General features: G+C 43.4%; 1 protein-coding gene across 3 annotated transcripts in view; it reads left to right on the forward strand.

Annotated features, from left to right (window-relative positions):
- The window catches only part of LOC116430476 (WD repeat-containing protein 47), a 118498-nt gene that overhangs the window by 5388 nt on the left and 91201 nt on the right, over positions 1-21909 (forward strand). Inside the window, exon 1 of one of the 3 annotated variants that reach the window (XM_031984684.2) lies at positions 733-1957. The exons of 1 other annotated variant lie outside the window; for it this stretch is intronic. In XM_031984684.2, coding sequence (XP_031840544.1) covers positions 1893-1957 — 65 coding nt within the window. In that variant the 5' untranslated portion in view covers positions 733-1892. Of the gene's footprint in view, positions 1-732; positions 1958-13959; positions 14113-21909 lie in introns of those variants that run through there. One more of the 3 variants, XM_031984686.2, reaches the window with a different exon arrangement.

The raw sequence follows: 21909 nt of genomic DNA on the forward strand, positions 1-21909 counted from the left end.
AACCGGTCACGCGCGATAACCGGCGACCTTCGAACCGCGATCGTTATCGTTCACAGAGGTAGAATTACCTCTGCGGAAGTGAACCGTGGAGGAATTCGTCGGGCATTCGTGCAGCGATCACAGAACTCACTATTTTCGTGATGCACGAAACGAACGATTTAATGACAAACTAATGGATCGTCCTTTTACCAACTTCGAAGCAACAAGTACAATAATTACTCCTGTAGGCACGTCGCAATAATTTCGAGAAAGCCAAGCGTACAATCGTGTAGACCTTGAAGAATACAGCATTTAAAATAATCAAAACCGACATGAAATTTTACTGAATAATGTTTATGAAATTAATATTCAATTCGGTTACGTGTATCTACTATCAAGAATACAAGAATGCCAACGTTTCCGTAGCTAAGCATCGTCCCACCGAAAAGTCCCAAAATTCTTTTATCTGGACGTGGCACGAGCGGATGCGGTCCGTGTATCAGATAAAACGAGGAGACCAAAGAGGGAATGAGAGAAAGAAAGAAAGAGAGAGAGAGAGAGAGAGAGAGAGAGAGAGAAAGCTACGATTCGGTCACGCGTGCACACAGGTGCGTGGATCCAAGGTGAATGCGCCTTGAACGCGGCGCGGAGCACCTTCAGTCGTATCTTCTTCTTCTCCCCTTCAAGAGTGCAGACGGTGTGCATCGGCGGTGTGCTCCGTGGCTCGCCGCGTCACGCGACTAGAAGCGTCGCTCATTTCACGGGCCTCCTTTGATCAGGAAGCTCCGGCCGGTGTTTGCGTTTCACCCGCGGACGGATATACGAGGCTCGGCGGACAGGTACCAGGCGGGGACAGACGACGATTAGTCTCAGGATGGTTCTCGCGAGCGGTGATTGTTTCGGGGAGCCAGTTCAGTTCGAGGAAACGTCCCAGTGACTCGGTGGTATTCGAGAAATGTGACGCGGAGGATCGCTGTACGAACACGTTGGGATTACCAGGGGTCGAAGGAAGGTTTCAATCGCTGGAGAAACACGTTAGGATCAGAAGAGGTCGATCGAAACGTTTCCACTGTAGGAGGAATACTTAGGATCGGAAGGGGTCAACGAAAAGGCCTCGACCGCAGGAGAAGACGTTAGGATCGAAAGAGGTTGAAAGTATCGATCACGGAGGAGTCAAATTAGGATCGAAGTGCGTTAAAGAAAAGGCTTGGATCGTAGGAGAAGACGTTAGGATCGATAGAGGTCAAAAGTTTCGGTCGCGGAAGATACTAATTAGGATCGAAGGAAGTGAAAGAGAGGGCTTCGATCGGAGAAGGAAGACTTTAGGTTCGAAAGAGGTCAAAGGAAGGTTTCAAGAGGGACACGTCAGGATCGCCGGGGGTTGCAGTGGAGGCGTCGGATCAACGGGGACACGTCGGTGAACCGGCATGCACCGGCGACGCTTGAAGGGTGAGCAAATCCTTCACTCGTCACGGCGCTTCGACGCTGACGAGCGACTCCGGTAGCTGTTTCCGGGCATTCGGAGAAGCTCGTTACTGACCTAGGGTCGCGGACCTGATGAATATTGAGCGGCGTGCCGACTCGCGGACCTCAACCTTCCACTTGTATTAGCATATCCATCCGTGCAGCATTAATTGGCAGCGGTAGTTCTTTGCCCTCGCCGGGCACCGGTGTCTATGTGATATTCGGTGGTTCCGGGAGTGATCTAGATCGTTCGCACCGTAACCCAGAGACAGAGGAGTCGACAATCGAACGTTTGTTTATGGAGTATACTTTTTACTAAGTTGCTGTTGGAAGAACTGACTTTTGGAATTGGATAGTTGTGAAGGAAGGTGGTGTGAAGACGGAAGTTTGATTTTCGAGTAAGAGAATATTCGTTTGACAACGTCGAGATATGGGAGAGCAGCTTTACCATGATCGTCGTGGCTTCGTCGGAGATCACTGTGATTGAGGATTTTTCGAAGGACACTTTAGGAAGGTAAATTTGTAAATAAATCTCTTGTACGGGATTGCTTCGTTACATTGTCTCGGGTACTCGTCAAATTATTTCGTCAATATCATTTCAAGAATGAACACGCCGATCGGTTCTTAGCTACAGCATCAATATTTATCTAGGTCCTAGTTCTATATTATATATATACATATATATGTATTCGGGTCGATCGAGCATCGCATAACGGTTGTCTGTTTGTGACTTTCGCTCTAGTAATTTCTCCTAAATGGACCGGATAACATTCAGGTGGTATCGAGCTACACGTGTGTTGGTTACTAAACCAATATCTATTGATTCAACAGGAAACTAATGTGGGTTTCGCGGATTTCCAAGTAAATTAGTTTGCTACGGCATTGCCGTTCGTTCGCTTAATTATGCGTCGTAATTCCGTTGCGTAAGCTTACACTTTAAAACTCGCATTGAATTCTGCGTACTGTAATTAAAATGCCAAAGAAAGACGAAAGTCGCACAAATATCCTCCATGAACGAACAAGCCCAAAAACACTAATGTTATTTTCATAAGGCGCGCGAGCCTCGCGTAACCGTTTACCTCATCGCGATGAAAAGTCGGCATTACTTTCCAACAAACACGACGTAACCACAGATCGCCGTATAAGGAAGCACTCGATGCTGTTCGCAACATCACCGTCGCGTTCATAATCGTTCGCATTATCGTAGAACCGTGACGTTTTCCGCGAAGGGTTAAAGTGCTGCTCGTGTTACGCGAAATTACGCTAATGCCCCGGGAGACGCGCGGGGACTAACGGGCACGCTGTTCGGAATGAACGGATAAAAAAGCTGAGCGAGTACCGCGATGCCTAGCCGCATAAACCGTCACCGTGAGGAACATTATTTTGCGGTATTGTTGCTATATACTCGGTGTTCACAATTTTATTCTAGCCCTCCCGAGGGTCCTCGAAGCCGTTCAATCCCGACTACTCAAACTTCAGCATAGCGCACCTCGTTATCTTCCCGAATAAATTAATCCGAAGCGTCGTCAGCATCGCGTATAATATCCAATTTAAATTAATTAACGTTGACCCTCGGTATATGAGTCGAAAGTTGGTAATAAACGACGGTACACCGAAGTCAAACCGCCGGAGCTGGTAGTCTTCCGATCAGATCGATGCTCGTCCCCTCGCGAGACGGAGCTCTCGTGTTCCAGATCGTTTTGTTCCGCGCCGAACGTCGGTTTATCGTCGAAATTCACGAAACTGGCGGGAACGAAACCAACGGATCGTTTTTAGGTCGGTGAAATTCAACGGACGTGCCGTTTCTCTGTCGCGGATAAGAGGCAGAGGCTGGTTGCCGCGCGATCGAAAGTACACACGGCCCCGCTTTTAAGTCACGATCCCTGCTGGGACCCGCGTAGACGAAGGTCGGCCACGAACTTGGCCTCGTTCGTCGTCGAAATCCTTCGCGCGAGAGCTAGGCCGCCTTCCTCGTTTACCGGTCTACCGCTCAACCAGGAAACTTCGGCCCGATGGCAACCGAAACGCCGACGGATCGATCCGTACGTTCCTAACTTGCCGAGACTCGACGCTGTTTCCCCCTCGCCTCGTGGTTTCCTTGCGACTCCGTTGATTGCAGCTACTTTATTGTTAACACGTTGACCGCCACGAGAATTTAGAGCGTTTCGTATAACATTACTGATTGTATTATGACAAACGTAAATGCTACTGGAATTAATTAGCAATGATTTGGTATCATAATTCTTAAGTTACACTATCATTTACCTACCAACTAAATACTTTGATACGTCAGTTTTCTTCTAATTATTTCCAAGTAATTAATAACTCTTTAAATTTCCAGCAACTTCGTAACAATTAGAAAATAGAATTCCATACCAGGGAAACGTCGATCCCTTCATATTCGAATATTATTCATTCTTCTGATCACAGTGCAAAAGATGAATACTGAATTCACAGAAATTCCTTATGCACTTCGTTGAACATTCGTATAATAGATGTTCACTCGTATAGACATTATAGCTTCCGAACCAGCGAATTAGGATACGTACATACTAATCAAGATCGATACAGGCAATTCCAGTCATGTTATCGATAACATAAATCCGCGTGTTCGCTAAACACTCTTATCCATCTAACTTCATGAACGGTAATTCGATTTTCCGCTTGTTTAACTTTTCCGGCAACCCCGCTCCTCCGGCGGGCACACGGTTTCCTTTTCTACCGGGAAATTCTTGCGAATTAAAGTAACCGCGATCAGATAAGGGAGTCATGAAGCAACGAGTTAATGGCCGGCTCGCATCGCCAACGGCTGACGAAGCAATCGATTGTTCCGCTTAGCCAGCGCGCGGTATCTTGAAATAGAAGTTGATCGTTTGCTTATCTATCTCGCCGGGCGTACCGTTCGCACCGGCGACTCCTCCGTTCGCGGGGAACCTGGTGCCTGCGTGTCCACGCGTCGATTTATTATCTCGATTATATTTTTTGTCGGAGTACCGGTTGCGCGGAGGGCAGGCAATGGCACGCGGTCGAGCGCTCGCCCAAGACGAATCGCGGCGACCTGCATCCTCGCGTGTAACCAGTGTGACCATCCTACGTGGCGATGAATCATTGATAGAGACGAGGCCTACTTGACGATTACGCGCACCAGGATTCCGTTTAATGGCGCGGCGGTCGCGCTCGACGGTTCTCCGGTGCGGAGTTTTGCATGACAATTTACCGGAGACCCGCTATCGATCATAATGGGCACCCCCTTAACGACACGATTCGCTCGTAACTGGAAAATTATAGACGGAAAAACGACGTTCAAATTGCACGTCTCTTCCCCCCCCCCCCCCCCCATTTTTGTTTCTCGCTCGAGGAGTTCGCTACTGTTGGTTTTGTTGCGCCGCCGGCCGCGATCGGGGCTCCAGGAAAATGTTAATTATTTAAATGGGACGGGGCCTCCCCAGATTCCAGGTCGAATCGCAGATGCTTCTTCGTCACGAAGTCTCTTAAGAATTCTTCGGACACTGAGCACACTTCCAATAAGTTTCATAAGCCCGAGAACCGGTGGAGTTGGTTCCAAGCTCTACTTACAAGAGAATTTATGCGGGAACACGGTTCGCCTCGGATGTATGAACAATTTTATTTATTCCCCGTATCCTGGTTCATTCGATTGTTCTCTTTAAAGAATTCCCTTTGCTCGTTGCGCATTGAGCGGATATACAGTTTCCCGTTTAATCTGTGGAGTGTTTAAAACGACACGATACTCGCGCTTTGCGGTCGAATAACTGTAATGGCTTCGATCGTCGATATTCCGAATCTAAAGCTGCCGATGAATGATTTCATCATTCCGGTAAGATATGCAGTTTCTTTCTTTCCTAGTATTTAAGACCTCGATGCTGAAATTGAGTTTTATGCGGAGACTTTTAGAATTTTTAAAGTTCTCACAAGGTTAATATGAAATCAATTGTGATTATCGCACAAGGGTTAAACGAAGAATTTTCTGTTGACGAGAATACAGGCGGCCATTAAGACAGAGAATATTGGCAGAATGGTGAATGGTCGAGGATATGAAATGCCGAGATAGCGGGCCAATCGATGGTGACTAGAATAAGAGGAAAAAGATGGATAATAGACGCGCCGGGTTCAATATCTCCCATCGGGGTCCCCGTTGTCGGAAACAAAAGAAATTTCTCGTTCTTCTCGACGAGTTTCGAACGAGCAAATGCGACGTTTATTGCGTGCGCGGGTTTAGTGCTCGTTGAAGAAAATGCCGAAGACGGGGTGGAAGCAGCTGGATGGCTGGCAACGGGGAGGGGAAAAGCACACGGTCAATTAAAGGAAGTACACAGTCCGGAACGAACGTTGCTCCACGGAGCGTCGCAGTGCGCGGATGCATCCGCGTAAAACCAAATATGCATGGCCTTCTTTCGGCTAGCCTTCCTGCGTAGCGACGCAGCTACGAAATTGATTAACGCCTTCATATCGGTGATATACAGCCAATTTGCAACATTCCAATATGTTAACATTAATAATTCATCCGTTTATTAAACTACATATTCATCCGCAATCAGCAGCCGAAATCGGAAAACTAAACGCGCAACACAAGAATGCGCTGCAACGTCATCGTTGCAAACATTATTTTCTTATTATGATCAGTGATTAAATAAACATAGGTCTTTCTAACGTGTTAAAAGAAACAGTAATGTGCGCAGCATTTTAAAATGAAATATATAACTTCCGACATCTCATTTATACTAATTATGCTGTATAATGTACATGTTAGACGGATTTACGTATTTCAAAGGTTTCGTGGACTGTCGAAGAAAGTTTCTTGCGATCCTATTTTAAATTTTCTTTGAAATTCTTATGAGGGACGAAGGAATCTGTTTCTATACCAATTTGTACACATTTATACACAAACGACATTATCTTCGCGAGGATCTGAAGTTCAGTAATTACTATTAATTAGTAAGGAACATTCGCCAATCACTGTGGAAGTGTTGAAGTACGTTAATGAAGTAAAAGTAAATTTATGTTAAAGAAAAGTATATTCGAAACTTCTTGGTTAACCGAAGCATCTGATACACGAGTAATTAATTTCAAAGGAAGATTCCAACTCAGTCTGGAACATCGAGAAGTCCCGCAGTAATTATACTTGAATATTTCAAGATAATGTGCAAACGTTGTGCAGAAAAGTTCGCAAGAATCCTTAGAGTATCTCGGTACCCGGCTCGTGCAAGGCTATTTCCGAGGACAAAATAACGTTTAATCTTCTTTATGTAATATTCTGATAGGCCACTGCGGTAGGACTTCTGAACACATTGCTCTAAATAATTCACTTTCCATTAAGCAGCTTGCGTTGCGTATTTCTCTATCGCCGCCACTTAAAATGAATTTCGTATCACGAACAGCTATTACACTTTTTATGCTGATTTCCCTAACCAGTAAGTCCCGCGGCAATTAACGCTGATTAAATTCTCGCTCGATTGAAAAGGATCCGCGCGAACCGCAGACAATACGATTTCGGACACTTTCAACTGATTAATTAGATTTACAGACATATACTGTACAGTTTCTTCTATCGTTCTTAGGAAAATTGATACTCGTTCAATTCGATTTTAGAAATTAAAGGCTTGAAAGTTGTCGATTAGGATACATATCTGCATCGATGGAAAATCGACCTAAACGTTTATCAAATAATATTTATAAAATCTGATACGAGTGAAATTGACTCGTTTCGTAAATCTAATATCTACATTCCTCTCCCGTTCTCTCGAATGTAAATTCGCAGCTGTCCAAAAGTCCTCGAAAGTTCGATTATCTTGGAATACGTTTCAGTCTCGATTCATTTAACTAATTGCTAATTATTGTACACGTTTAACCATGCTTCCCTTCTCGTTTAGTAAGATGAGGGCACCTATAAAAAGACGAGCATCTCCGCCGAGGAAGGCATCCTGCTCGCGATTAATTAGCGATTAATTCGATCGTATACTTTTATCGGCGAAATCGGTTGTCGTCGGCAGCTGTGCGCAACACACATTTCCTGCTTGTGTAACGAACGGCTGGAATCGGTCGAAAGAGTAATTACGTAAAAAAAATTACTTTCCACCGAGGAAATATGTGTTACTTCTCGTAATTCGCCGCGTTAAACGACGTGTAATTTACGGAGCTCGGACGCATAGAAAATTTTAAAGAACGTTTCTCTGTAGTGTTGTAATTGAAATTCCTTCGCGAATTTTTCTCTTAAAATCCAATTAAACGCGGATCGGAAAAAGCGAAAAGCCACGTAGAGAATCTTCCCAGAAATGATCAATTTTCATTCTCAACAAGAAATTGGCGAACGAAGGAATAATAATCGAAAATTAACAAGGCGCAAACTTGATAAATGTAAAAACGCTAACAAGATCGAAGCTTTCTTTATCTTTTATGACTGGAGATTTTAACGTTAACGCGTTAAACGCCACGATAATCTTCACTGTTTCTCCGTAGAGTTTTTCTTTTGTAGCGAAGAAATGCAAAAACAATTATCAATTATTTGCCGTAATCTTTGCATCAGACTATTATCAACTTAGTTACATTATTAAACGTCTTCATTCGACATCGGTTATCTTGTATGTTACAATTGTTTCCTAGTTATTCAGAAGCGTCGGTCACCAGTGACTGACACGGTGCTTAGCCTGTTAAAAATCTTTTCAGAAAGCTGAATTAGATATCAATCACTTAAATACTAAGAAAAATAAGAGAACTGTGTACTAATCTTTTATTCTTGCACAATCAAACTCTCCGACTGCATCTTTCGGTTTTACGTAAATCCGATGCAGCCAATAGCACGCCGCTCGTCCGCAGAGGGTTAAGGAGGGATCAGGAGCGATTATAAAGAGGCCAGAAGTGCAATCGTGTAAATCGCGTTCGTGGATTGCGGCCGTTCCCCGCTTTGATCGCGGCCGGATCCGCCGGATTCCGTAAAGGCGGCTTTCGAAGGGAACGCCGGGGGGATCCTCGAGCCGCGCGTAGACAGCCCATCGATATGTTTCTTACGCGGAAGCTCTGCGAGAAGTTCAGCGTGTAGGTGAAGGTCAAGGAAAGGTTACAGGGACCGGTACCCCATGTGAGAAACGTCCCATGCCTCGCGTGGGCCGTTAGCGGGGTTCTCATGCGGTTCCGACGGGGGTCCGCGGAAACGAAATTTCTTCTTCACGAAAATCCGTTGGATCCTTAACATCTTGCCCTGTGATTTGTTCTTCGACTGTAATCGACGCAACAACTTTGTCAGAAATAACTGAAAGAAGAGAGAAATTCTATGCATATTCTATGTCTACGTTTGCCCTGGAATATAATAATCGATGACAGAAGAATAATGTTTAATCTGTATTCAAAGGAGTTGAGTAAATTTGATGTTTGTTAAATTTCATTTGAAACGTTCACCATGAATCTCATGTCATTGTAAGGCAATGGGTTAATGCTTTGAATTTGGTGCTATTTAACCCTTTCGTTCCGAATGGTACAGATAGGTAGCAGGAACATTTTAAATTACTAAAGTTAGAGAACGTCTAGGTAAAGGAAAATTGTACCACATGGGGATCTTATGGCTGACAGCTTAATTAATTATTATTATTAGTGCTTATTTATTTCTTTCGCTAAGAAGCTTTGATTTTATTTGGAAGCAGCTGTTCTTAGCCCTCCCTTTGATATAGGGGAAAATATATACTCAGCGGTTAAATATCAGAAACTGGAATAGTTAGCTGTAAACTAAATGTTATATTTATAACGTAATTCATTTCTTTGCAATAAATTCATGAAGATCACAGTGCGCTACGTGTTACTGGTGCCACTGCCGGACTCTTGGCAACTTAAATGCCGTTTAGTACCATCATCAGATTGAAAGTGTCAACCCGTTGAGCCCTCAAAGACGTCATTAGTGCAGTGCACTGGCTATAATACACTTATTCTTATCTCTATTACTTAATTCTCATTTATTCTACTTTCTGAAGTACGTAGCAAGTGTAAGGAAACATTGAAAAATCTGAATGATCGACAAATGATTGTAAGAAACCACTGTCACGAGTAATTCACAAGATCATGATTGAACCTTATCAATTCCTTTAAATCCAGAATTACGGTTTAGTATTCGCATGCAAATGGGAATGTTTTACGACTGGAAATTGAATGGTAACGATTTCGTGTTCAGAAGCGAATTGAAAGGCTAATACTTGCTTCGAACTTCGCGAATAACACTGTTTACCAAGGAAATTTGGTACTTAAGGCGTTAACCGCTTGCCACGGCAGCGATTGCACGTAGAAAGCCGACCGGAGAAAATTGCACAGGCTTTGAATAATTTCAGCTACGGGTAAGTGGTATGATCCACGTAACCGCGGATGAAATTCACCGTTTCGAACACTTCAAGCCGTACTTCGAATTAGTATTGCGGCGGCAGTAAAGTGGCTTTAAATTATTAATGCGATGCATTATAGTCGGCCGGCGCGTACGGGATCCGCGGGTTTTATGCATTTGTTGCAGCCCGAATCCTAGGAAACTTTAACGTGGCCAAGAAATAACTGCGGTTTAACGAGCTTTATTGCATCTTAACCGATTTCAGCCACCGACTAATTTTTATTCGATTCTAAACGCTTCGTATCAGCCTGGAAGCATCTGCCATTTGCATAAAAATTCGCGGCTCGCTCATAATTTTTAGCGAATCGCGAGGCTATATTAAATTCATTCGTATTAAAAATTTATGCCTTATTGTTCGGGGAGGCTCGGGTATTCCAATTATTCGTATGCTAATCCGACCGCGTTCACCTTGTCAATTTTTTCGAGTTTCGGGGCCGAAACAAGGGAGTGGCTTGTATCGAAATGGCTCGTGTTTTTGAAAAACTGTAATGCGTGACCAGGCGGGAGCCGATGACTGTAAATCTCTCGACGTTCTACCGCCATGAATGGCGAGCATGAATAAAACATACCGCTCGCTCGGAAACAAGAGTACGCGGGTCTCGTCGGCGGTCGCTCCGGAGGATGTCGATAAGTTTTTCGTCGCACGTATTTCATACTCGAGGTAATCTGATTTTCTAGGCGTTATGAAACCGCCCCGGCACACTTCGGCCAACCTTCTTCGACGTTCTTGCCCGTCTTCATTTACGCCGGATTAACCTATCGCTTCCTTGGTTCTCAGCCTCGAACCGCGATCGTGCTATCGCGCTTTCCAGCCGATTTTATTACTTCCGAACGGCGCGTAACTCGACGTTTGTGTCGTTGTGAAAGCGAGTTCTTAAAATAACGGGCGGTAATTTAATCGCAATTCGAAAGCAACCTGCGTGTACCCATCTCCTTGGGATTCACGGTGTATCGTTTAATTAAGGGAACATCGACTGCGTTTGTATCGCAGATTACGAATTGAAAGGAAATCGCGCGGCGTTGACAGATATATATCACCTGCGATTCGAACTATCGTATACTTGTAAGCGGTAGAATTATACGGTCGCACGAGTACCATCAAGAGTGACACTGCATTTCGGTACCCTCTCGTAATTAGTTGTAAGAATGTACAAAAGATCCCTGGCTCTGGCAGAAGAATTATTCTTTTTCTGTTCCTTCCATTGCGGTAATTTCTCCGCGACGCTATAATTTCACCGGGGACAGTATTTACATCGAATGATACTGAAATTCTTTCGTGGCGCGTTACAACTGCATACCGCAAGGATCCGAGATGATTACGACTCGCGGTGCACGGCAATTGCCAGCGACTGTTTATTAATTCTCCCTTGGCGCGGTTGTTTCGCGTTCACAGTGCGTCGCGCTACCCTAATTAGCGTGCCGTACTATTTTAGTAAGCACCATTTTATTCGCTGCGTGACGCAGTTTTATTGTACACTATAAACGGTAATTGGTGAGATATATTGATTTGTTTATCGTCGAATACTACATTCAATTTACGGCCGCATAACAGTTCATTGTGCCAACTTACGTTCCAGGATTTAGTATTATCGCGGGTTTATCCGTGTTTTAATTAGACTCTAAAGATTGAACACCGCGATATTCATATCGATTCACTTGATACGACATAATTAAACCGATGATATCGCGGATTACTTCGCAAGTTACTTTTTATTCGTGTCTAAGGTATGAAAAGAACCGTGATTTACATACGAATAACACGTCTCTAATGATTTCGCAATTTGTAACAGTAATTGGCCTAAGTGGCTGCCATTCCCGCCGACGGGATTATATTCTATTTCGAAATTTGTAAATTATCTTATTACGTTTAATTAGCCATTATTAATATTATTTTGTAACGGATGCTATTTGGAAATGATTAAGGTGGTAATTAAAGTCTTGATCGAGGATAAGAGAATCGAATGAATAAAACCCATAAAACACGTTGGATTGGAATAGGTTCACCAGAATGACTTCAATTATTTGACTAATTACGAAACGGAAGGATGTTGCTCACTCCGCTATATGTTAATCGAAGTGTTAATGAACGATGCGTGTCTAGTACTTCCGGGAGCCGTGCGGCTGCTTCTTAGTAACTGGAACAATGACTAAGGGTGGACGCTCAATCTTCATTCTCGGCCACCGCGCGCACTTTCATTCACCTTTTCATCATCCAGACAATAGAACTCGATTGTGTTTATATCAATACACCGATGCTGAGCCTTCCGATGAAAGATTTCGTTCGGAAGACCACCGAGATCTAATGATACTCATTTATCGTATTTTTCGATTTGTCTGCTGAATACAGCGAGCACTGGACCGTGCAAAAGCGAAAGAAGAGCAGATTACACAAGAAACGAGCGCATCAAGCACAACATTTAATCGACTTCAAATGAAAATCGCCACTTAACGAGTTAAACTTACGCGACTCGCCTATCAACAGATGTAATCACAAGCAAAAGATGTTTCTGCGAAACCGAAAATTGCATTCTAGCGCAATCTTAACGTCTGCGTTAATTTCCAGTTACGGTACGGTTGGAAAGTAATAGTTGTTGAGCGTTGATTTAATGAGCTCGGCTCGCAATTTTGATTTTTAATCAGGCCGCGGCGTTTCACTCGTTCGTTTTCTTCTTATTTTTGGAAATCGCGCGGTGCCATTTCGCTTTACAAAGTGGAATAATCGCAGTGCAATTATTCTCGAGCGTACGAAAGGCTATGATTGTTTCTTGAAATTTTAATTAAGCAATCGCACGATGCGATAAAGTATGAGTAATGCATAAGCGATTTATAATGCTCCGTCTACAGGCTGATACGTCTGATATTTACACTTCGATAGAGTTATCGGGTTTCACGGAGAAGAGGCGTGTAACAATTTAATTTTCTGGAGCGTCGGATTTAATCGAGTTTGCTCTTTCATCTTCCAATTTGGCCGTTTCCATGTGTAATCTAATATAAGCTCCCAATCGATGGAGACAACGTTACAACCTTCACCTACAATTCTCATCTTGATCTTGACGGGTTTTTCGTCGCGGCGCTCGTTAATATTAATTAGGAAATTCTATTTCGCACAGTGTAGGTCCGCTCTTGAGGAATTCTCCGGCGACGTAGCCGAGACATTTTTTATCCTCCATCCACATTCACAGACACTGAGCCAGACTCTCTGGAGATCGATTCTCCCTAGCATCGTCCTCCTCTATACCGAAAAAACCACTTCGCGTGGGTTCAGCAGATGAAATTCAGCAGCTGCGTTAACAAAATCACAAGTTTGCCGCTTTATCCGTCTAACCATTCCCGAACGAGAATTCATTTAGCTTCTCAAACCTCTTTCTATAAAATTTTAAATTGCACATAAAAGTATCAACACCAGGAAATCACTAGTTTCAGAGTATTAAACGTCCAAAATGATTCTAAAAATAGAAAAATCCATTGTTACAACTTTCGCAAGAATTCCATGTCGATCTTAAATCCTGGATAGTCCCGCTGTCAAACGCTAATTCGAATAATCAAATTGTACATTTATAATCTCTCAATTTTTAATAACCTAACATTCACGTAACTGGAACATGCAATCATCAAATATAAATAATACAATGATTACAAGTATCAATTAGTAACACGTTGACGCAACGTTATAGACGTCTAATGCTCGCGAACACAAGTGAAAATGACGGCCGTCCCATATTCTATTACAAATAAAAAAATATATTAATTTTATTCTACAATATGAAATCTTGATCGAACTCCTCAAGAATTCACAAAAAATCAACTAACAAAAAAGGGAATTGCTTGTATCGTGCATCAATTTCAAAGCGACCGTTAACGCATTAAACAAAACATTCAGTTCTCTCCGAAATTCTCGCGCGAAGAAAAATGTTACTTTTGGGTGACGATCGTTCGTCATCCTAGTGAAAAGTTGTTCCGACGATCGGGTCTGCCGAAGACGCGCCGCTGAGAGCAGAACTTCGCCGTCTAATATTCCCGTGAATGCATACGTTGCTCTTTGTCGCGTGCTATCGGTCTACGCGTAGACGCGCGTTTCGGAGCACGAGCGCCGTCGCAGAGATAACTCGACGACCAGCGTCGAGCCAGTGTGTCGCGCGACGTCGCTCGTACGGCTGAGCCCACGTGCTTCCGGTTCCGCGCTTCCGTTCGCCGGCTCCTCGCGTGTGTGATATGCTTCTTCCAATAGACCGTCCGTCACCTTTACGTGCCACGTGAATGTCCACGGTGCGCGAACAGACGACCAAGACAAAGTAAATATCGAGTTCCAAGCGTTTAACACTGCCCCCGCCGCCCCCCGAATTTCCACGCTGCCAGGCTTGCCTGCTTCTTTCGAGATTCTCTCGGGGTAAACGGTTACCTGTGCGTACCGGGGATCTTTGGATGTTTGTGATGTTCACGGATGAATTTATGTCTCGGTCGGTTAGTGACGTTTGCTAAGATGCTTCGGTGTAAACTTCGAGAATTATGGTACGGCGTATGATACTTTTATATTCTAACTAGCGAAAGTGTTTTGTTTGCGGCAAGGAATGATGTTTTATGTCCTCCTGTTTGCTAGACTTCTGAATGTTAGACGTTTATTAAGATTCACCGTTTAGTTGCTTTTTTCGGGTATAGTGTTCGCACTGTTTTTCGGAGGAACGTTTCCGAAACGACCGAATGCACAGTATCGATGTTCACTGTTCTATCGAAAGGCAACTTGCAGTGTTTCTGTCGATGGGATTCGCCTAATCCCCGCACGTTCAACTACGAAATCTGCTTTTCTCCGACTGATCCGATTACACGTACAATTGCGTCCTTTCTACGGAAACACCGCAACGTACCGCTTCCGACGCGCATTACCGGCTATATTACAAAACCATTCGACCGTGAAACGGCGGAAAGATTGCATGGGGGATGCAAATCGACGGATTGCACTCTGGAGATACGCGTCGCGGTTTGTCCGTCCTCGATGATACACGGGCCGCCATTTTCGGCGTGTCACTCCTCATTTCGTTCGCGCGCAACGGTGTCCCATGGAAATTCGGACGTGAAATTCGAGTTTTTCGGGACGCCGACGTTCGTCACCGGGCGTGCGGTTCGCCGGTGAATTTTAATTAATCCCCTTCAACGACTGCTGATTTACTGTCACGCTCGACGGACATATTTTGGGAATACTGTGACAATAGGCGCGATCCGATTGGAATGTGCAAGCGAAATATAACTCTGAAACAGACGAAACGAGAGTAGAATTGATGAAACTCTATAAAACAAAATTTATTACAGTTTATCAAAGAAACATTGCATTAAAGCGAATCGAATTTCAATTCTCTTCCTGATCAACGCTCTATTCTACGAGAAGTCTATATTTTTAATAATTTAATATCCAAGTCAATTATTTCTAGTTCCACTGTGTCCAATATTGTAAGATATATCCCCTAGAAACGCGTACAACTGACTTTTAATTCAAGATTTCGCGTTCCTCGCGATTGTCTCGTGTTCTACGGGATTTTCTGCGTAGAACGTTCTCTCGTCATTAACGAAAGCAGACGCGACGCTTCAGAGAAAACGAGTTCACTGAAAAGGGTGCGCCTGTTTTCGATAGTCCAGACCATAATAATTTACTGGAGCCGGAATTTATCGGTTTAACAACCTCTGGGGCGAACTTCATCCATTCCGTTCGATTTCGCTCGGACGCAAAGCGCGTCGGTTCCGCAAAATCGCGGCCGAACTACTTCCGCCCGTTTTATCGACCGTGCGGGGAGCCGATTCGTTCGTGAAACAATGGAGGAGGGTGTCGAGGACTCGCCGAAGGAAAGGGTGCGGATTCGAGTAGGCCTCGATCTGCCTCAAGACCAAGGCCACGTTTAAAGCGCGTGATCAGTGGCTCGCTACTCTGGTGAATATTAACCCTTTACGGTCGGCACATTTTTCTGGTGACAGTACCGATCAGTCGAAGCAAATATATATTTTCAAAGTTATTTTTCTATGGGTGGTTTATAATCAATATATGGGTATTAACCGTTGGAGTGCCTCTCACTCTATCGGTTCGTAGAATCAAATTAATTTTATTTATTTGTCTTCCTTTTAATTATTTATTTTTAGTTGTGCTATTACCTGCTTAGAAATGGAAAAATGGAACGATCGCGCTGTTTACAATGTTTTCATGTAAAAATAAAAATGCGCAATTCAGTTTCTGAACTGAAACGAAAGAAGTGTTAAAAATTTGTTGAAGTTGATGTGTTTTGTTGAATATAAATTCTGTAAAGAATAATAAATACAACACCTCTCGATCGTAAAATAACACTGTGCTCAGGAAAAATGAACATGCCGCCATATTGGCGACAACGATTTCGAAGATAAATGTTAAATGTCGCCATTGTTGCGGCGTCGATCGCAAAGGGTTAAAACTAAAGCTACCGAGCAGTTAAATTGACGTTTTGAAATTTCTTTATAGAAACATCGAGAGTGCATCTACTGATTTACAATTCAGTTCGCGTGTTCGATATTGACTTAATGGTCGATAATTTTTTAGTAGTGCTCGCTTCGTCCGTGAAACGGAATGTTGACTAAATTTAGAGAAAACATTGATAAGACTTTTTATATAATAGAATAAATAGATAACACATTTCGAACTACAGTAATAAAGTAGAGAATATATCAGAAACTACAGCAATAAATAGAAATGAAAGTTTTTTATATTCCCGCATGGTGAAGCTTCTCGACTGTCGACGATTAATCAAATGATTTTCGCGGCTGGAAATTCTTTCCGAGACATCCGCAAACAGATCACAGTTTATTTTCTCGTTATCACTTTAAGAGGAATTCGGCACAGTCGCGGAGGTAATACTTTCCACTGCTACAGCTAAATATACGCGAATAAGAATGTGTAAAGTTTGACGGGGATGGGGTGAGGGTGGAGACTCCACTCGCTTCTCGGATCTTCAGCAGAAAAATGGTGTTTACAAGTACGCTGAAACGCCGAGGGTAAATATATGCATCCAGGAATCGCGATGTATAGTCGCCGGTAAATACAGACACAATACACTTTTCAGACAATTCTAATTTTACGTTTATGGGACTCGTAATAAAAAACATGTAAGTGAATTTCTTTCTTTTCGAGAACTTCGAGTTGTGCATCAGTGAATTCATTATAGAGAATATTCAGATTCTTGCATCTAAAAAATAATTTTAAGTTTAACGGGCTCTTATTAAAACAACATGAAAGTGAACTTGTTTTTTTCAGTATGATCTAGTTGAAATATATCAGTCAATTTTTTTATAGCGAATATTCGGATTCTTGCAACTAAAAAATAAGTGAATCTCTTTTTTCGATATGTCCTAGTTGAAATAAATCAATTTTTCTGTCGAAAGTATTAAAATTCTTGCACCTCGAATAGAATTTTAAGTTTAGTGGACTCGCAATGGAGACATGAAAATGAATTTTTTCCTTTTCCGAGACCTTCGAGCTGAAACATATCGATCAATCGATTATAGAAAATATTCGAACATGATGCATCGCTCCGAATCTTGAAACTTGCATCTCAGACACGGTGTTCATTACGCTTGAATATGGATTGCCGTGGTTGCACCACCCTCCCGGGTTCATCCCGGTTCAGACTGAGCCGACAATGAAAAAAAAAAAGATCCGTGATCTCCGTAGTGCGTAGGGTACATGGTAAACAAAGGAGCTCCGTCGATTGGCGTTGAATGAATGGCGTGCCTCGGTGCTGACGAATTACGTGGCTATTCTTCCTTGCACGCGCGCGTAGGAACGGTGGTTAATCTTGCCGCGGATTAGCGGGATGTTGATCTTTTCTACTCGCGGAGATCTGTATAGCTGGTAATCCCTACCGACAGAATAAAAATCGATTTCCGGGGAGGTGGAAAAATTGATGACAGTAATTTACGACGCGATATCAATAGATTAATCTTAAATCTCCGCAAACTGAAGCGCGGCGGTGGATTGAAATCTCTGCGAACCAATACTAGAACAGTTGACACATCGTTTCACTTTAAACTTGACGTTTAAATTTTGCATCTCGCGATTGGAACATATTAGGTCTACCTGAGAGTTCCGTCTGCTTTTGAATTGAAAGGAAATACGTTTCTGATACGTTTATTAACGTTTATCGAATAATATTGTAGTTTCTATCGTTACTAATGACCTCTTCCCAGGTAATTTGTGGATTTCACTTCTGAATGACTCTTTGGAAACTTGAGATGACATTATGGGAACTTAATCTTATAACTTTCCGGTAGGCATAATATTTGTTACAATGTTGCGTTCATTGTTATTCTTATACGAGTGCTTGCTTTCATCCGGTAATGGTGATATTATTCTAGATTTCGCGAGCGACCACTTTGTACGATTGCCCGGGAAGTCGAGGGGCAATCCCGATTTTATTCTGGCATCGCTTTGTGTCTGCTTCTTTTTTGTTTCACCGTCCCGACGATTGGGAAACAGCCCGACAATACGTTTCTCGTTTTTTCCCCACTTCCCACGATCGCGAACTTCCTACGCGGCCGACCTATGCAATCGCTGCTTCCTTGGAACGATCGGCGACGTATAATATTTCTGACAGCGGAATAATTGACAGGCTTCCCTGCTTATTCTTGGAACTCTCGATAAATTCCGTCAATGTCGTTATCGAGAATATTTACTTCTCGAGCGTGGACTCGCAGTTCTGTCGAACTATAATTGGAGATGATCCATGTTTAAATAGCCGAGTACTCGTTAATCTATCCCAGGTGTTCGTGATATTGAACAAAATAGCCGTAACTCATTTCCCCTTAAATTGGAAATAAATTGCTTTCGCCTTCGAGCTTCATCTTATCGGGAAATTAAAAATCTTAAGAGTTTCCCTCTTGCACTCGAGATTGAAACTCATTCTGCTTATGCAAGATGTTTCGAAAATACACAATAATTCTATGATGCGCGTAATCCTTCAAAATTAATACATTTCGAATGATTCGTACACTATTTCAACTCACTCAATTACTCATTAACATTAGAAGTTTAATATAATTAACATAATTCTTATAAAAGTTATAACAATAGAGTATTCCCGTTTCTCCATACATCCGTTACAGTATTCGAGTGAAATTATTTACCTTAAAAATCATCTCGAATGTTTGACCCTTTCAAGATATAATTACGCGATAAGAAAACCGAAACCTGTCATTGTGACAGGCGCAGTAGTTCCAGCGTTCGATTTTGCAAGTTCCAAAACATCCATCTTCATCCTCCACAAACAACCGTTTCGCAAACAGTCTATACGGTGTCTTTAACCCCAGAAGTCCGCAAACCGTCCAAGAAAATCCAATTACATTCCAAGCACCGTGAAATCGCGACGCAGACTCGTTTGTCACGCGAATTCGCGATCAACGATTTCCACGCCGCGCCGTGCGGCCAATCGGCCGATAATCGTCCGGCATTTATTCGGTAACCGTTAAAGCGGCGACACCGGGATTCGAACGAAGACAAACAGTGTGACAGTATCGCGGTTTCCGCGACACAGCCCGGTTCTCGACACGATTCCCCGCAGGCTGTAGGCCGCGGAATTCAGTTTTATACAATCCCCGTTAATTTACAATTCGTTTGTTCGGTAAGCACTCGATAAATCTATCGTTTCCTCGATACTAACGTAAATACGCTTTCCCGCTTGATCGTATCTAAGATACATATCTACCGATTGGTAGATTATAAAATCATTCGGATACAAAATAGACACTCAAGAAGTCCCCAGAAAATAATTATTATCCCTAAATAAAACACTGCATAATCAACTTCTATGTACACGAACTCTTAAGGTTTACATCGCAGTCAATTAGTATTCAATTTAAATAGAACATTTCTCTCTCCTTTTCCCTCAAGATAATTTACAATTTATTACAACATTCGGTATATCGATCGAAACTTTCGACATATAAAGCTAAATTACATATCAATTGCTTGTTTAATAGAAGAAAAGAAAACTGCGGTCCGATCTCTTGCTATTCTAATTAAATCATTTGTTCGCGAGTCAGTCTTCCAAATATGAATATTTCATCTTATCGAAATGCCGACGTCCGTCCGCAAAGGGTTGATAGATTCATCGAGCGAAGCGCACATTAAAAAATCACACGTTCGATTCAATTTCCTTTTTGTTCCCGTTCTCGGTGAGCTTTTCGAAGAGCCTGTGTAGGGAATTCCCGACGAAATGGAAGAGAAGCGAGGAGAAAATAGAAAAGGAGAGAGAAAAGTTGTCACCGCACGGCTATCTTCTTGAGCAAACGCGCACCGGTACCAAGCGATCTCGGGTCAAAGGTGAGCCAGCTGAATACGTCCATTACTGGGTGGGTAATGGCTCCTTTAGCCGTGGCACGTACCGAAGAAAGCCCGGGCTGCGCGGCGGGTTATTGAGCGAGGAAGAAGACACCGGATACCCTTTTATAAATCGCTATCCGCCGGTGGTGGACTTGCACGCAGGTGAATTTACCGAATCGGAGCCGCGCACCAGCCAGGGGCGATGACCCACATCGCCGTAAATATTCCGCGGCGACTCGAAACCCACCGCGGCTTTTCGTCGCTCGTTCACGGACCACGCGGATAATGATCCGAACATCCTCCTACGGTTATCTGTCGTTCGCGGGGAATTTATTTCGGCGCTGTTCGCCGGGTATCTTCGGTCGCTGGCTCGTTCGACTCGCCGGGGTTTCGGTGTTCCGTTGGCGACTTCGTTGACCATTCGCAGCGATGAACATTTCCGAACGAGTTTGACAAAGTCAAATGTTACTCGGTTATTTCTAGTATAAATGAGCTGTTGCTTGTCTGTCATCGATCTTTAATCTTCAGAGTGAACGTAGACTTAAAATAAGCATCAGGATAAGGGGTTAACGTGTCAGTAGAATACGAGTGACGTAATCCGTATAGATTGAAAAACTGATTTTCTAGGTGGAAGATCGAGGGCGACGAGTTTCGTTGGATTTATTAGGTGTTAGGAAACCAATCGCAGTGAAATGTCTCGGTTTCTCCGTTTCCGTTTAGTTAAATACACCGCTTGATTGCACGGAATGTGTGCTACAGGTATTGACGAGTCGGGCAAGTAGACTTCGAAGTGCGGCTGGAATTTCTTTCAGCGAGGAAAGCGTGATTCTTCCGGAATTACCGGGGAAATCGTTAGTCAATCTAGATACTAATTTGTAATTCGCGCGAGTCATTCGTCATCATCGTCGCGATGATCGATGGCCGCTGATACCGTAGGGAAGAACAGATGTTCCCCGTTTCATCGGCCACGTCCGCGTGTTCCATTAATCGATTCCAGCGGAAGGGCGCGCGGATATTGATTCCCCGCGAGAGTCATCGAATAAATTAACGGGTCATTTCAGCTGCTCATACATAATAATGTCACGGCGGCCGCGGGAGCGGCGTCTGCGAGCCGGAATCGCGAACGGTGTGCGAAGCCGAGAAACACCGATAGTAAAGGATCGCGGAGTGAGTGACTGGAGGCATTAAAAACACGCGCTCGCGCGTGTCACGTCGGAAAGATGGAAACGACCGCTTCACAGAGCTGCCAGCTAGGTTTTCAAACTTCAGTCTTTGTGCCGGTTTTCCCGCTAGGGCATTCTTCGAACTTGCCAGGCCCGTTCAGCCGACTCCGCTTTGAATCATTGTCCGGGTATATAAATTGCGGAGCACTTTATCGCCGCGGAAATCACTTAGGCTAACGACGTGGTTAATCTTTGCGAGTGTCAGACAATTAGTTGGTTTAGTTATTCCGCGGTTCTCCAATTTTTACGTTGGATGTCAACGAACGCTTTGGGGCACGTCGCGCTGTTGCCGTGGCAATGCCTAGCTTTGCGGAGTAGTAGACAGTATAAGCTGAAAGAGATCGACACTTGAGATTTTCAATGTGTTTCTTGAATATGTTTATGATCGACGATTTTAAATGTTGGTTTTGAGATAAGAGATTGCGGATTAATGCGAATCGTACCGTGATTGTTGATCAATTCAGCTAAAAAGCTGTTTGACCCGCGTGCCAGTGATTGCAGCCCCTGATAATTCAGTTACAGTACATTGTTCCCGAATA

This window comes from Nomia melanderi, chromosome 7 (assembly GCF_051020985.1).
Source record: "Nomia melanderi isolate GNS246 chromosome 7, iyNomMela1, whole genome shotgun sequence".
NCBI lineage: Eukaryota > Metazoa > Arthropoda > Insecta > Hymenoptera > Halictidae > Nomia > Nomia melanderi.